The 15,001-nt window shown below is 35.6% G+C and overlaps 2 protein-coding genes across 2 annotated transcripts in view; both read right to left on the bottom strand.

Moving 5' to 3' along the window:
- Positions 1–1,023: 1,023 nt before the first annotated feature.
- LOC136416227 (phytanoyl-CoA dioxygenase, peroxisomal-like) lies at positions 1,024–5,269 on the bottom strand. The gene is made up of 8 exons (XM_066401308.1): positions 5,112–5,269; positions 4,135–4,239; positions 3,541–3,652; positions 2,073–2,240; positions 1,850–1,993; positions 1,651–1,785; positions 1,379–1,519; positions 1,024–1,241 (listed from the first exon to the last, which is right to left on the bottom strand). Exons 1-8 carry the CDS (start codon positions 5,123–5,125, stop codon positions 1,167–1,169), a joined length of 894 nt encoding a protein of 297 aa, XP_066257405.1. The 5' UTR covers positions 5,126–5,269; the 3' UTR covers positions 1,024–1,166.
- Positions 5,270–8,129: 2,860 nt separating this feature from the next.
- Ser (Serrate) overlaps positions 8,130–15,001 on the bottom strand; it is a 143,209-nt gene continuing 136,337 nt past the window's right edge. The window contains exons 12-18 of the mRNA XM_066401326.1: positions 13,239–13,388; positions 13,073–13,186; positions 12,444–13,013; positions 12,113–12,388; positions 11,607–11,863; positions 11,140–11,477; positions 8,130–11,082 (exon numbers count right to left, since the gene is read on the bottom strand). Coding sequence (XP_066257423.1) covers positions 10,632–11,082; positions 11,140–11,477; positions 11,607–11,863; positions 12,113–12,388; positions 12,444–13,013; positions 13,073–13,186; positions 13,239–13,388 — 2,156 coding nt within the window. The 3' untranslated portion in view covers positions 8,130–10,631. The remainder of the gene's footprint in view (positions 11,083–11,139; positions 11,478–11,606; positions 11,864–12,112; positions 12,389–12,443; positions 13,014–13,072; positions 13,187–13,238; positions 13,389–15,001) is intronic.

The raw sequence follows: 15,001 nt of genomic DNA, 5'->3' as shown, positions 1-15,001 counted from the left end.
ACAAACGTAGCAATAGTTTTGTGTAAATAAAGATAGTCGAGCAGTATCAGCGCGTATTTTGTATCTACGACTAGTATCTTTGCCGGGTTAGAATACTGGTCCCTTCAGCGTGTCCGACTCGTAACGGGAGAATAGATCACCCCGTTAGCACCCACAACACGCCGCGTTACTCCGAACCCTATCGGTAAACGCAAACACCTACAAACCCGACAGAACAATATGGGAGAAAATGTCCAATATTATTATTCTATCTTTCTCTGAGTCGCATGACCGGGGAACCTGAGACAAGAATAGGTATATGAAGGATCAATTTTGTATTACACATGACATCCTTATCTAACTTTCACCTTGCCGTTTTCGTACTCTATCTTACCTGCAGGACCCACTGACCTACATACCTTCAAAGCTATCTCTTTATTAATGAAAACATCCCCTTTAACTGGCGTTATAACACTTCACAGTGGAATGTCTGGAATGCGGATATACCTGGTTGTTTACACGTTTTTTTGCACGGATTATTTTTTAAGGAATTTGAGCACTTAAAGGGAGTTTAAGAACAGTTTCTCTTTAATTTTTCAGAGAACGAAAAGATATAAATAGGATGTAAAACTTTATATGGTTGGAATCAGCTTAAAGAGGACTAGTTGATGAATGTATCAAATTCATGTATGTCTCTCATTAGAACTTAAACTTGGATTTCTGTATCAAAATTGGAGAAGTGCAATAAAAATCGTAATGATTCGGAAATCTAGATCAGACCGTATTTATTACATTTATCATACAGCATACTATTACTTGTGTATCAAAGCTTGAACGTTATAGTCTGCAATGTTTTTGAGAATCTACAATTGCCATGCGAACTGAACGTGAAGTAAAAATTAATAATAATTTTCTGCGGTTGATTTTTACTTTTGCCATGGATTAATTACAAAATTGTCAGCATAAGTGCTCTATTTTTCAGCTATTTAGGATTGTTCTTGGCCATTTTATCATTGCTTTTGTCCCATATTGATTACACGTATAAATTTAATAATCGATATATTAGTTATCATAACTGAACAATGAAAATTAACACTAACAAGTTGCGATTTTCATATATCCATTTACAAAAAAAATTCTTAAATATTTTCATTGCTGCCGTATAGGATGAAATCTAAGGTATGTGTTTACAAGTGGCTGTTAACATCGTGAAATTTGCCCAGTCGTCCCCTGACAAGTCTACTTTTTGTTCTCCATAATTCCTAAAAAACGGAAAATAGAATTAAATCAGGAAAGTCTCATAAATATGTCTACTTTTAACTTTTCTGCTTTTCATATAAAATTATTGAAAAGGACAATGAAATCCCCATCAATAAAATTTTGTAATATTTACACTTACAGTTATGGTCATTTCAAGTCCGAAAACTTTTCGTGTATCCCTTTCCACTTCCTTTGCCAGCTTTTCTTGGATTGTGCCTTTTACATTTATAAATTCACAGTCACTGCTGGCATAATGGCAAGATATTGCTTTTCTAAATCCCTAAAATGATATTGAACCGAAATGGAAGCAAAAAGGGTATTAGGTACGTCAATTTTAAACTATCGCTTTCCATTTGACGGTGTGAAACTTTTTTAAAGTTATTTAAACTATTCTAAAAAATGCAAGTTTACCTGGGTTTTATTTGGTCCAGATCCATGAAGTAAGTGGGGATGGAAGAATACAGTGTCCCCTTTATTCATAATTACAAACTTCTTTTTTAGATGTTCAAATCCTTGAACTCCATGGTATAAATTCTTTTTGAAGCCCTAAGAATCGCAACATGTTTTAAAATTGGTACATCTAGCTTAACTTAATTTTAGAAGCTCTTACATCCGGATAAGTATGTTTATACAATGGTCCTTTATGGGACCCAGGTACTACGTAGAGGCATCCATTATTTTCATCAACGCGTTCTAATGCTGTCCAAGAGGCAACAATTTTATCCGACGGTTGGAATGGAAAGTAATGCATATCCTATTAATATATAAGTTTAGTTTCAGGAATACTTAAACATGAAACATTTGCATTTCTTGAAAAAACAAGCGTTTCTTACCTGATGCATCGGATGTAAAGATGACCCAGCATCAGCATTAGGTGGTTTGTTAATTAACATAGAATGGACAGCTACAATGTTCGGTCCTATGATTTCTTGAACTATGTCGACTACCCTGTCATCTGAAGCGTATTTCCATAATATGTCGTCACGTAGAAAATCTTGAAGCTTAAGAAAAAACGTAAGTTACAAAGCATTAAACAACTTGAATATGGGGTGTGGATATCGAAGAGTGGACGTGGAAGATTCTCCATAATTGATTCGAATGACTCTTCATTTGTTCCCGAGCTACACATGGTGTTTTACAGGTAATACTTCGAATTTACCTTTAAAATGCTTTACTAAATTAGCCAGCATAGTAAAATCATTCTACACAGGGGCTCAAATTTGATGGTTTTACGGGCTATTTCAGATATAATTGAAATTGGAGCGATACGGTTTTTGCAATCCTGTGCTCGATTTCTGAACCGATAGTTGGCAATGATAGAAAAGTCGTCGGCGTCTTGGTATCGTAAATATAGGGTGATGAAAAAAACTCTGCACATTGTGTCATTTATCCAACACGATAATCGAGAAAGAAAAAAACTGATTCTGAGTGAGTTACTCCCGTAAAATCCAGTGGCGTAATTCGTTTTTTCCGCACCGCATGATTTAGCCGTAATTATCTATAAATATGAATTTATAAATGGGGCACCCTATACATTATCAGATATTTTAAATCGTGTTGTAAATAATTTGAAAAAAAAACGAAAAAAAAGTAACAAAAAAATTGTTAATTTTTATTTGCTTGTTTGAAATGCCACGAAGTTCTATGGCATAAAAGTCTAGCACAGGATTGCGAAAACCTTGTGTGTCTAATATTAATAATAACTAAGATACCCTGCACAGGTGTATTTTGAACTCCCAAGTTTTCTCTCCCTTTCTCTTGAAGGTGGCAAGAAAGTGTAGAGATTAAACGAATAATGTGGATATTTTCAGCGTTCTTTGAATATATCTATTTTCAATGTGTGTAGACACTGTGTTCAAAATATAATTTAATATATTTGAGACCCCTTTTGTATTTCATGTTGTATTTACACATGTAACGTTTTGTCGTCACTCAGGCATAATCATGCCAGATTTGTTACACAACATGGTAGGTGTAGACAGAAAGGTCTGATATCTTACGTGAACTGAATTTATATTAATAATATTGTAAAAAACTGATAGTCTGGAGCTTTGTGTCCAAACAAAATAGTCGACGAGGGCAAACGCTTTATAACAGTCTATAGTTAATAAGAATAAATGCAGATAGTCTCACTCATAATAGCGATTTTAGTATTATGTGAGTGTCTTGCATACCCTGGTAACGTAGTTTTTCAATAAAATACCACTCTGTATGTAAGCAAGAACAAAGTGACTATGATTTGGTGTTCCAGAGTAAAAAAGTTTAACTCTTAGTCTAGGGAAGTTTTACAATTTTACTTACCTTGTCTATGAGATATTCTCCCTTAACACCAGTCTTTTTTAATGAAGGGTCTTTCATAACTAAGAAAACTTGATGGTTAGTTTCTCCATTACATATATCGATGAACCTTTGTCTACAATGGAAATTACCTGTTAGCAATATGTAGATTTAAATCCCACCGGTAAAGAAATAGATTGCTGGTTATTATTATAGGAGAAACAGTAATCTGTTTTTGTAGCCTTGTTAAAAAATGAGCCATATTCAAAGAGAAATTCCAGAATAATTAACTTGAAACACGTTAATTTTAAGTTGTGGGATTTGTGTTGGATCTGTTTCCATCTTAAAGGTATTTATATGAATACTCACATACAGTGTGTCTCACAATTCATGGAGCCACCCTAATATCAAAATCACAATTTAAAGATACTTACATGACCCAAATTTGAAATAAATCGCGTAAGCAGTACATGAGACATTAAGGTGGCTCCATGAATCATGAGACGCACTGTATGCTCATTTGAATGAGATACTTTAATAAATTTGAATAAGACAAGATAAACAGGCAGACAGATTAACAGATAAGAAGGATATAATGGAAAATGTTTGTATATTTACTTTACTTCTTCCATCAATTTTTCTCTAACGTTTCCTTCAATCACAATATATCCATTTTCTGCATAGAATATTTTCTGTTGCGGAGTCAATACTGGAAGATTTCCTCTGGAAAAATATTAAATAATGGGATAATTATTAGGTAAAGTTAGACAGTTTTTAAAGTTCATATAAATAGAGATCCGTAAACGTTGTAGATTATCAAAACGATTTAATATATCCAACGATGTAAGTCCTACAGCGTAAACTATATTCCAAATTTTAGCCAAATGTCCCAAAAACTGCGGGAGCTATAAAGAAAAAACTGAAAAAGATTTGAACTTTGAACACCCTGTAAATAGGTAACGAAGCGTTTGCGAATCTATACTTGAACTTTTAGTCATGAAATAAGTTAAAGAATTGTCTCCTTCCGTATGTACATGATATTTAGGAACATCCTGTATACTATGAAATAAGTTAGGCTTTCACTATCTTACTTCATTTATTGGTCTTATGTATGAATTAGTAATAGAAATTTTGAACTTTGAACTTTGAATTTTGGTAACAATATTATTATTAGGATATCTTTTAATATTGTTATTATGTAGTAATTAAACAGCAACACCGAACAATGTAAATGTATTTGTTTTTCAGTCGGATCAGTAAGAGTTTGAGATAAGAGCGGACTGCACATTCTCTAATTGTCATGATAACACGTTGTTTTCTTATATTGCTATAGATGTGCTTTTAAATATATTTATTCTAAATTTTAAGTTTAAATAATTTATATAAAGTAAAAAAAAGAAAAAAAAATGAATTATACCACTGGACACAGGAAATATGTACAATTTTCATAAATAAACATTGTTATGTTTGTAAGCACAAATATTACAACCTAAAGTAAATTGAATGCTACAAAATAATAATGAATGATAATACTTTTACCGAATTTCTTAAAACAACAAAACTGTTATAGTTCAGATTGTTATAGTTCAACGTACCTATATTGACCCATGGTCAAGTTGTCATAGGTTATACACTATTGTTTTTAAATATCGCAAAAAGCAGGTTTGGTTAACGCACTTGTAGCTGGAAGTTATTGCACTGATGCCACAGCTGTATCGAGCATATTCAAATTTTGTACAGGATTACATGTAGGTTGTTTCAATAACGTTCATAGCAGGATCGCGTTTAAGGAGAGGGGGCTGCAGCGCTATACCAGTTGCTTCAACGCATCTCACATGTGAAATTTTAGTAGGGCCAAGAATGGTATCAAGGAGATAAAAGTTTTATTTTATCGAAAAACGTTCACAAGCCTCGGCTACATTTCTTTGATTATGAAGTAACTAACATAGTTCAGTTGGAGTAGTAACTTCCATTAGTTGACATAGCCGTGCTGGAGCCGTTACTCCAGCGTTATAGTTATACAGGTGCTACATCGTTACAGTTATACAGTTACTACAGCGTTACAGTTATACAGTTACTACAGTGTTACTGACTGTTCTGGAGCGCACTCACAGATTACAGGTCGCAAAGTAAGTAACTAACATAGTCCTGCTGCAAAATGACTATGTGAGTTATTTACTTTGATTGTAATGGTGAGTTTGCCCAAACATGAATCTAGTGACGCCACTAATAGCTTGTTCGTTAGCAAATTCCACTTGTACAGGTATCAATTTGTGTATAAATGGAATCTTTGTACGCAAACTGAAAAACTCTTCCAATTCTAAAGACATGCTCTGACTATCGCAAGTAAAGGAAACACAAAAAATACAAAAAATTACATATGCGAATTTGCATGTGTAAACAGGCATTTGCACATCGATTTCTCTATTTTTTGCTGGATTTTCATTTCGGCGGAACTACAGCAGTTCTTGTCGATGTAGTTTGTATTAATAATGCCTAAAAAGTGGTCTAGGAATCTATTCCATACTTACGGGATTTATTAGAGCTTTTTATAAAGGTAATGATAACTGAGAAAGTGCTTATCAAGAATTTTCTTAATCAGTTGATTCTGAAGGTTTTTCATTGGCAACGCGTCTTTTTCCTTATTTTTCCTATCTTTCTTTTCACAAATTTAGCGACTATCCTTCACATTCTAATCTACATATTTCGCTATATACAGTCAAGCATGAAATAGAGGTTCAACAAATTTTTGGTCTTCTCTTCTGGTGTAAAGTGTAAACCCTCACTGGCATGTAAATCTGGCGTCACTAGATCTCCGTATGTCTAAACTCGCCTTAATACATGTCGGAGCCAGGATCAAGTGAACTAAAAAGACCTGAAGCCTGGCCCTTATAATTACAAATTGTGAAGAGTGAAATACACAATGTAGTCAGCATCTGCATTGAAATCACAAATCACTACTAAGTATAAATGTTTCCCCACAATAAAACTCGTTTCTTGGTTGCCATGAGAACATTGTTAAGAAGGCTTGTTTTCTCCAATCATCGATGATTAACATCTCGATTAACATGGTTGATAATAAATTAAAACAATGTTCTTTGACTTGTTAAAGGCATTTGCCTGCTTTGCTAAGGAAACAGTTTGTCTATATAGCTTTAGGGCTGGTTTCACCTTATTTGTTATGGCACGTCCAAGCAATTCATTTTTGGTTTTGGTTCTATCCTGACTTTGTTATTTGTGATTAATGATTGTGTTATTTTTTTATCTTGTTGCTAGAGCTGTTACAATACATCTAAAATATAATAACACGTTTCCATAATGGGTAGGAAAGTAATACTTATGTGAGAAATAAGGAATACATGTTATGTGTAACGTGTGAGATTATGCGGTACTACTAAGCGGATATTTCAGAATATAACAAAGACATTTGTTTCAGAAAATATAATTTTTTTGTTGAACTTTAGAAACCATTTTTTCATATTTTCCCGTACAGTCAAGCCCTCACAAGAAAATTGCAAATACTGCACCGAATTGCAACTGTAAGCTAACCTGTAGAACTATAACCTGTGAACCTGTAGAACCTGTATATACTATTGCTGTAATCAATATTATTTTTTCGCCTTACTCTAAAAAGCAAATTATTTTCTCAACGAATTTAGTAGATATTTGAATATGATTTTTTTTTGTAATATGACCAGTAGTCCCATCATGCTGTCCCAAGTCCCTCTTTGTTTCAGTCGCAAAGAAGTTTTGCTCCAGAAAAGCTTTTTTCTAAAAGGTCTTAAATCTTCCTTTACTTATTAATTTTTGTACTACAATTTTGATAGTTTTAGCACGATACTTTCGGCTGCTGCGTGAGACTTAGTTTATTTAGATCCAAAACTCGATCCATAAATTTCTCCAGTGTCGGTTGTAAGAGCCCTTTCTATTGAAGGCTCTACAGTCAGTTTCGATTCGATAGATTCATCAATACGCTCTATTCTAATTCTTGGTTTCTTTAGTCTTACCACTTTCAGAGCTACTTTCGAATTACAGCTTAGATTGTGCAGTCTCCTCTTATATTTATTAAGCTTATGTATAATTAAACCAATAATCTATTTTCCTACTTCCGTGCTTAATTGGTACTGTCTCGCACGCATTTGCGTGTGGAAACTAATACTTTCGTGCACTAAGTGTGAAAATCATTTTTTCCCGCACTCGTCTTATATTTTTTGTAAGCATGAATTTTACCTGTTTCTGTAATTCCTGACAATTAATAAAGGTCTGTTACCTTCCTCGTGTGAGCATAGATAGGTTTAGAACATGAGCTGGTTTTAATTTTGATATGAAAAATCACGTGGAAATAAAAACAGTTTAGAGTTTTTGTAGAAATTAAAAAAAAAAATTTTGAAAGTGATTGTAATGTCTAGTCATTAGATGGAAAATCTGGAGTCCCAATATGTTCATGGACCAACTTTATTTTGCGGGAAATCAAATATTAAAAAAATGTTCATTAAATTTTTTTGAATATTTGATTTCCCAGAAAATAAAGTTGGTCTATGTTCATAGATCAAATATTATCATTAACTCTTAGATATAGCGAGTTCAGTTTACAAATTAAAACCTCGTTTGTTTATATCTAAATCATTTATTCCTATAAATCGACAAGCTTTAATTTCAATTTAATTACAAAGCAAGTTTGCAGAAAGTTATGCAAAACGGTTTTTTTTACAAAATATACAGTCATGAATTTTCTTATCGGCTATTTAATACTTTCATTCCATAATAATAAAGGCAAAATGTAGATATTCGTTGACGATATAAGTCTTGCTCAGTGTCAGGCACAGGAAAGGCACTATTGTATAGACCTAATATTATTCATAAGTACTGATTTCGTATTGAGGGTTTCTAAAAGTTATGTTCGTTGACTTTATTTAACAATGGAATGATTTGAGGTTTATAACTTTTAAAAACTTTTCTATTATGGTACTCTACTAAATATTAAATTAACGGACTGCTTCATTTGTATTTATTTCATTGTTTAATCTGCTAATCAAGAGTAAATAATTGTGTAGAACAAGAATGAAACAGCCAGCTAAATTGGTTTATACATATGTACAGCAATAATAATTAGTGTTTTACTTTTGAAAACAAAAAATACAAATACATCAGACGAAAAAATAAATACAAAACCTGTTTTACAGCTGTTTTTAAAAGAGTATAAAACTAAAATGTAAAAAATATAAAAAAGTTTATAGTATAAAAAAATCAGGAACAATGATACAATAAATACAAAATAAAAACAAATCGTATATACACATAGTACTAAGTTTACTAATTTACTTGACCTACATTTTAAATTGATTTAAATAAATGGTTTTGTTAAAAAAATGTAACAAAAATATAAAAACAATTTTTTTAATATTAAATAATATCACACTAATATTTATTAAATATCTTCTGTTCGTGATGGTACCTGGTTGATCAATGGATGCGTTTCGAGATCAATCTCCGCTTATTAAGTAATTTGTTGATTATTTTTGTATAAATGTTGTGTTTACTGCTTACTGTTCCTGAATGATGTTGCGTAAGTTTCTAAAAAAATATTATCTTTAGTGGTTTCTTCTTTAAAGTGCGAGTAAATTCGAGGGGTTCAACGTTCAAGTAATTTTAAGATATGCAATAAAATACAGTAACAAAAACATAGTAAACAAATATGTATAGAAAGTTGGTTTCGTTACTTTAGGTCAATACGTTGTTTATACGTATGGAGAACCTGAGAAAGACAGAGGAATAATCAACAAACTCGCACTAATATTAAAATAAAGAATTGCTTTGTTAATTAATTTGTTAAATAGAGTCTCAAAATCCGAAAATATGCAAGTGTGAAATTTTTTATTTTCTCAATCCCAAAACCGGGATCAATAGTGACGTTGGATGATAGAAAATGAAAGGCTGCTGGACACATACGTTTTTTTGGAAAGTTGTTTTTTTGATTTTTTGAGAAATCTAAAATAAATATTGTTCCGAAACAGTATATGTAAAATTTTAAAGTTTTTTTTGTTTTTTGCCAAATAATTATTCAAAATTTTAGTTCCAGCAGTGTGTATGTTTGAAGCTTTGAAGTCGTAATGTTGCCACAAAAGTCAGTTATCTCTAATTTTATTTTTTAAAAAGTTAATCAAAAAGAATATATTTTCTGAATTTTCGAAATGTTCAAGCTCTTCAAAAAATTGTTTTTGATTATCCAAAACTTTGGAGCTTTATATTAAAATATTACCTACCTACCGAGTTAACTGAGATAGAAATCGAGTTAATAGAGGTAATTTGTAGAGGTTGTAAATGCCTCCAGGCAAACCGTATCGAGCAAATTTTAAAATTTAGCAATTTTACCGAAATTGCCACATAAACCTCTTTAATTTCTTTAAATTTCAGAAACTTTTATACTCTCTGAATAATAACTTAAAATTTCAGCTAACGGAGGTGATGTGGAAAGGTCTTTAAACTATCCGCTAAAGCGATGATTTGACAGAGTTATTGTGTTTATCTGTGATTGTGAGGATAGTGATGTAAATATAGATAGGATTGTGATGGAGTTAAAATAGGAAAATAGTAGGTGACCTTTGAAACCTGAAGGCTAAAGTGCCAGATTAGTTTAGTATCAAGTTTGGCTACCTAATAGGTACTTAATTACTCCCTTTGTTTGTATGCTTTTATAAAAGTGAAATTAAAATGAATTAATTTTAAACCCAATCAATACTTACTACAATAAGAGGAAATTTAGTATGTTAGAATCAAAGGAATAGTTTTTATCCAGGCATTACCATCATGTCCAGTTCCAAAAATATTATCCTGTTAAGTTTTAACTTACACAAAAATATGTACAATGAAGAAACGGCTTTTTAGACGTTCAATTTAAATTACAAAAATTCCCTAAATTGTAATTAATAGCTTATCGCAAAGCCTTTTCTCAACAGTCGAAAGTTCCTACCTCTACACTTAATAATTGCACGAAACAATAACTCTTATACGGTCACTGAGAATGCAATAACTCAAACTACAACCGGAATCAAATAATTTAATATTCTTAGTGAGCACTCCGTTACGTTAACTTACTCTTTAGAACTGGCCCTCATCTACACGAGCACTGTTAAAACATCCGCACTAGCACTAGTGTTCTGTTGCTGTGTCCTCTGTTTATTTACATTTATGATGTTCTTGCTAAAGTCCTTATGACCGGACGAGTCGTCGAACGGCGCAGTATTTTTTCGGACATCAGGGTTCTGCGCTTTGTAGAGCATAATTTGGCTGCTCCGATGCGCTGTACTCAGACCGTCCAGGGTCATGCTGTCGCTGAGTTTCAATGAGTTCTCAGAAGCGCTCGTTCCCGGCAGTACCAACATTGTTTTCCTCGAACCAGGGCACTCCACCTCAGAAATCATTTCCAACATTTCGCTGGAACTCTCAGTGGGCAGCATGGAGGAGAGGGGACGGACAACACTCACACGAGGCATGTCTAAGCCGCAGGTGCTTGCTGAGTTGATGCTGGCCATGCTGCCAACATCTTCTTTTAACGGATTCGCATATCTAAAATAAAACGCCACGAATTAGATATGAAAGTTGGCTGTGTGTCTATCTAAGTACCTTCTAAGATTCTCTTCATTTTGCAAATTGTTGGATTTTTCGTCTTCATGGTTCCTGTGACATGTGTCTGAGGAAGGGGACAGATTCATGCCACTGAGACCCAGATGTCTTCGTCTCTGCCGGATATACAGCACTCCGGCAAGTATCGCAGTCGCTATTCCAATGATGATGAAGCACACCAGGGCCACCAAAAGTTTGTTGCTCTGCTGTTCTCCAGATACCAAGGCAGTTTCTACTTTTACTTCCACTATCGATGCGAGAGCTAGGAGAGAAGTTTGCTTCCTGGAGATAGCTTCACCTACTACTCTTATGCCTTCTAGGACCCACTGACTTCCATACTGAAACAATTATTATGAACATTTAGAAGAGCGAGATGGCAAGGGAAATTTGCAAGCTATAGAGAAAAATAAGCGAAGAAATTCAGGGTAAGTGAGAAGTGGAGGTGAAGAAGAAAAATAATTACTTACTAATGTAACTTCGACGGTGTCATTGTAGTCGGTCTTCAAGTCGCACAAAAGAACCAAGTTATCCTGTAATCCTTCAATGGCTTGTTGATTAGCAAGCAAGGCGCGGAGATCCCCACAAAGGTCTTCTACGGTTGTCCCTTGAGGGAGTTTAAACTTGTCTAGTAACAAAGTTAAGCGAGCACATGTGTTGCTTAGTACTGCCTGATTGGGCCAGCAAGAACTTGGGCTTGGTAGCATTGGAGGTTTTACCCTTCGACCTGGAAATAAAGATGTTTTGAAACTACTTAGCCATACATCGACTTTAGGCCTAGAAATAAGGTTTCTAAGCATTATGTTTACGCCAGTTACTGTGGCATAAGCAATCTATATCATAAGCAAAATATTTTGAAGAAAATGTATCTAATCTTCTTCACATGCAATGTTTTTTTGAATCTTATTTAGCCTTTAAGTTTTTGATATTCTCTCCCGTTTCTATGTTTATTTAGCGCTTTATTTTTGTTACTTACCGCCTTCTAAATCTCTACACTCTCCGTAAGGCGTACATGGAGGAGACAGACAAGATTCCGGCGAAGATGGCAGACAAACTTGATTCAAATTACACAGGGAGTTTTGCTGACTAGGTGATTTGCAATTGCCCAACCCGCACCACAGTTTGGTGCACTTGACCATTCCGCTGTTGCAAATACAGGTATTGCATTCATGCTGCCAAGTAACGTTATTTTCCAAAGTGTGGGTGTTCCAGACGCAGCTACCTGGAGGAGGGAGGTATGCTATATCATCCACTGGAGAAAGAAATATGAATTAGTGTGCTGTAACAATAACAACTGCGAAACTTACTATTGCAGTTCCTTCCTCTTCTACCAGGAGGGCAGATGCATTGGTAGTCCCCAATACCATCTATGCAAGTCGCCCCATACCCACAAGGATTAGAAGCGCAGTCGTTGACGTTGATCCGACAATCAGGACCAGTAAAACCGTTAGCGCACTCGCAGAGGAACCAGTTAACCCCATCAATGCACTTCCCACCGTTATAGCAGGGCTGAGGGGTGCAGTCGTTGACGTCATCCTGGCAATTCGCACCCTCAAAACCATCTCGGCATATGCACTGATAATAATCTCCAGTGTTAACGCAAGTTCCTCCGTTTAAGCAAGGGTTTGAAGTGCACGCAGTTAGTTTGGCGATGTGGCAAGTGGTTCCTTCCCAGTCTGGAGGACAGCGGCACAAGAAGTTGTTCCCCAAGTCTTGGCAGGTCCCACCATTCTTGCAGGTGGTGTGATCGCAGTGACTGTCCTTCAAGGTGCACGCTTTGCCCTTCCATCCATTCTCGCAACTGCACTCAAAGTCTGCAATCCCATCTATGCAAGTGCCGTTGTTGCGACACGGGTTCGGGTTGCATTCGTCCGTGTCTGCGATCGCAGTAGAAAATGAAAAGTTTTCTGTTTAAGCTTTAGCGGAAATAACTTACTTATACTGCATAAAGCTCCTTCCCATCCTTCGTTACATATGCACTGAAATGAGTTTACTTTGTCGACGCAAGTCCCGCCATTTTCGCACGGGTTTATTTTGCAGTCGTTGATATCTGAAAAGCAGGTTTGATGAATTTCATATTCAGCGATTTAAGCAACACTCACTTTCATGGCAATATTTTCCAGTATAGCCCGATTGGCACTGACACTTGTATCCTATTCCCGGTTGGGTTACGCAGTGACCGTGTTCTCCGCAGACGCTGGGAGGGGATCGTCGGCTCCCTCCAACAGAAACTACCACACAAGTGTGAATTCCTGAAACCGAAAAAATTTATTTTTCAGACGAAGTCCTTGTCATAGTTCCGCGGGCACGGACAAGAGTCGAAGAGATCGAACGCCCGAGAAAATCAAAGATGGTAGACTAGTAATGCACAGCGTCCAAAACTGCTGCTGGACGTCCCTCTTGCAAGACGGCCAATTTTGGAAAAACGTAAGTGGACATTCGGTCAAATTAACACAGGGGGCAGGAGGGTTTTTTTTTCAGTTCACGACAGCACAGGATTTTCCGCGAATCATTTCGCCTAACACTCTACGCCTAATGAGGAACCTATCTGCCAGACAATAATGCTCGAATCGTATTTCACAAACGGATCCCAGATATCACGCACCTTTCATTGCATTGAGGAAAAAAAAAATTCGATTTAAAACTATTCACGATGGCATCACACAATCGGACGTAAAAAAATTGCGCCTCCACAATGGCCAGCCACAGAACTGTTTACTCTTCTGTTTGGAGTCGCGATGGTGCAAGTCACCCATGTTGTATGGGCACAATAACGCTGATGAAAAGATACCACGGCGGCTATCATTTTATCTAGATCTTGATTCGGAGGTTAATTCTGATATTGTACATTGGTTGCCAATAGGTTAATTGAGTGTGCTGGTTCCTTATCGTAGATGCGCGCACAATAGGTTTTGTATTTCTTGTACGTAGGGTAAGAACAGTTACCAGAGATGCGCTTTATCGCGTCTGCTGAGTCAAACCCATAAAAGCAACAGTCTGTTCCAGTTTTAAATTGCCTTATAGTCTGATGGTCGAGCACATCAATGTTTCAGTACCACTTACAAGTGGCCGCGTAGAATTCGAAAAACCGGTCCGGGCGTATTCTGCAATGTCAAATGTAATAACATTAACATTAATACCATAATCATAAAAATCTTTATAGCTGACCTTAAAGCTCGAACCAGTGTTTATGCATGTAATACATCTACGTGTCCGCTCTTTTTACTAACTGCTAACTGCGTGGCGACAACAAAGAACGCACATTTAACAATTTTTGTTTTTAATAAGCGTATATCGGGCGATCCTTTTTAGGATGTTTATAACACCCGAGCTCGTAGTTTTTAACTCATCCGTGTCAATTAAGCACCCTATATATACCGTGGCAGACAAATAACAAAACGACGGACTGGTCTGGTCTCATTTCTGAAACCGCGGGGGTCGTGGGTGCCCCGCAGATTTCGCTCCCCACTTTGGGTGTCTTGAAATTAGCTGTCAACTAGAGACTCTTCGAGAGATTCATGCACTGTGCAACGATAATGCACTGATTTGTGAGCGTGCGAAATTTCACCTTAATTTTATGCTAAAGATGCTAAAAGTGCAGAACGTTGGGTTAAAACAGGATGCCAAAAACATCTTGTAATGGACATGGTCATTCCTGTGGGTTGTCGAGGCTTGCAGCTCACCGTTGGGATCTCTAAAACCGGAAAAGATACGGAGCTGGCTAACTTGGGGCAGACGTGTACTTTTTGTGATGGTGCTCATACGAAGAAACAAAGTTGAAGATGGTTGTCGGAAATCGAAGTGTCGGATTTCATGTATGATATTGCGGCATAGTAGAAGAGGAAAAGTTGAAGTGCCATGTCGT

Source organism: Euwallacea similis, chromosome 22 (assembly GCF_039881205.1).
Source record: "Euwallacea similis isolate ESF13 chromosome 22, ESF131.1, whole genome shotgun sequence".
In the NCBI taxonomy this organism is placed as follows: Eukaryota; Metazoa; Arthropoda; class Insecta; order Coleoptera; family Curculionidae; genus Euwallacea; species Euwallacea similis.
Note: the sequence above shows the minus strand (reverse complement) of the source record. Positions and strands in the feature narration are given on the sequence as shown.

Bases quoted from the DNA above. Each gene is read 5' to 3' on its own strand.
- LOC136416227 (XM_066401308.1), bottom strand. The intron at 3,653-4,134 runs GTAAATATACAA...TTTCCATTGTAG, and splicing joins AAATTGATGGAAGAAGTAAA to ACAAAGGTTCATCGATATAT. The intron at 1,786-1,849 runs GTAAGAGCTTCT...TGCGATTCTTAG, and splicing joins ATAAACATACTTATCCGGAT to GGCTTCAAAAAGAATTTATA.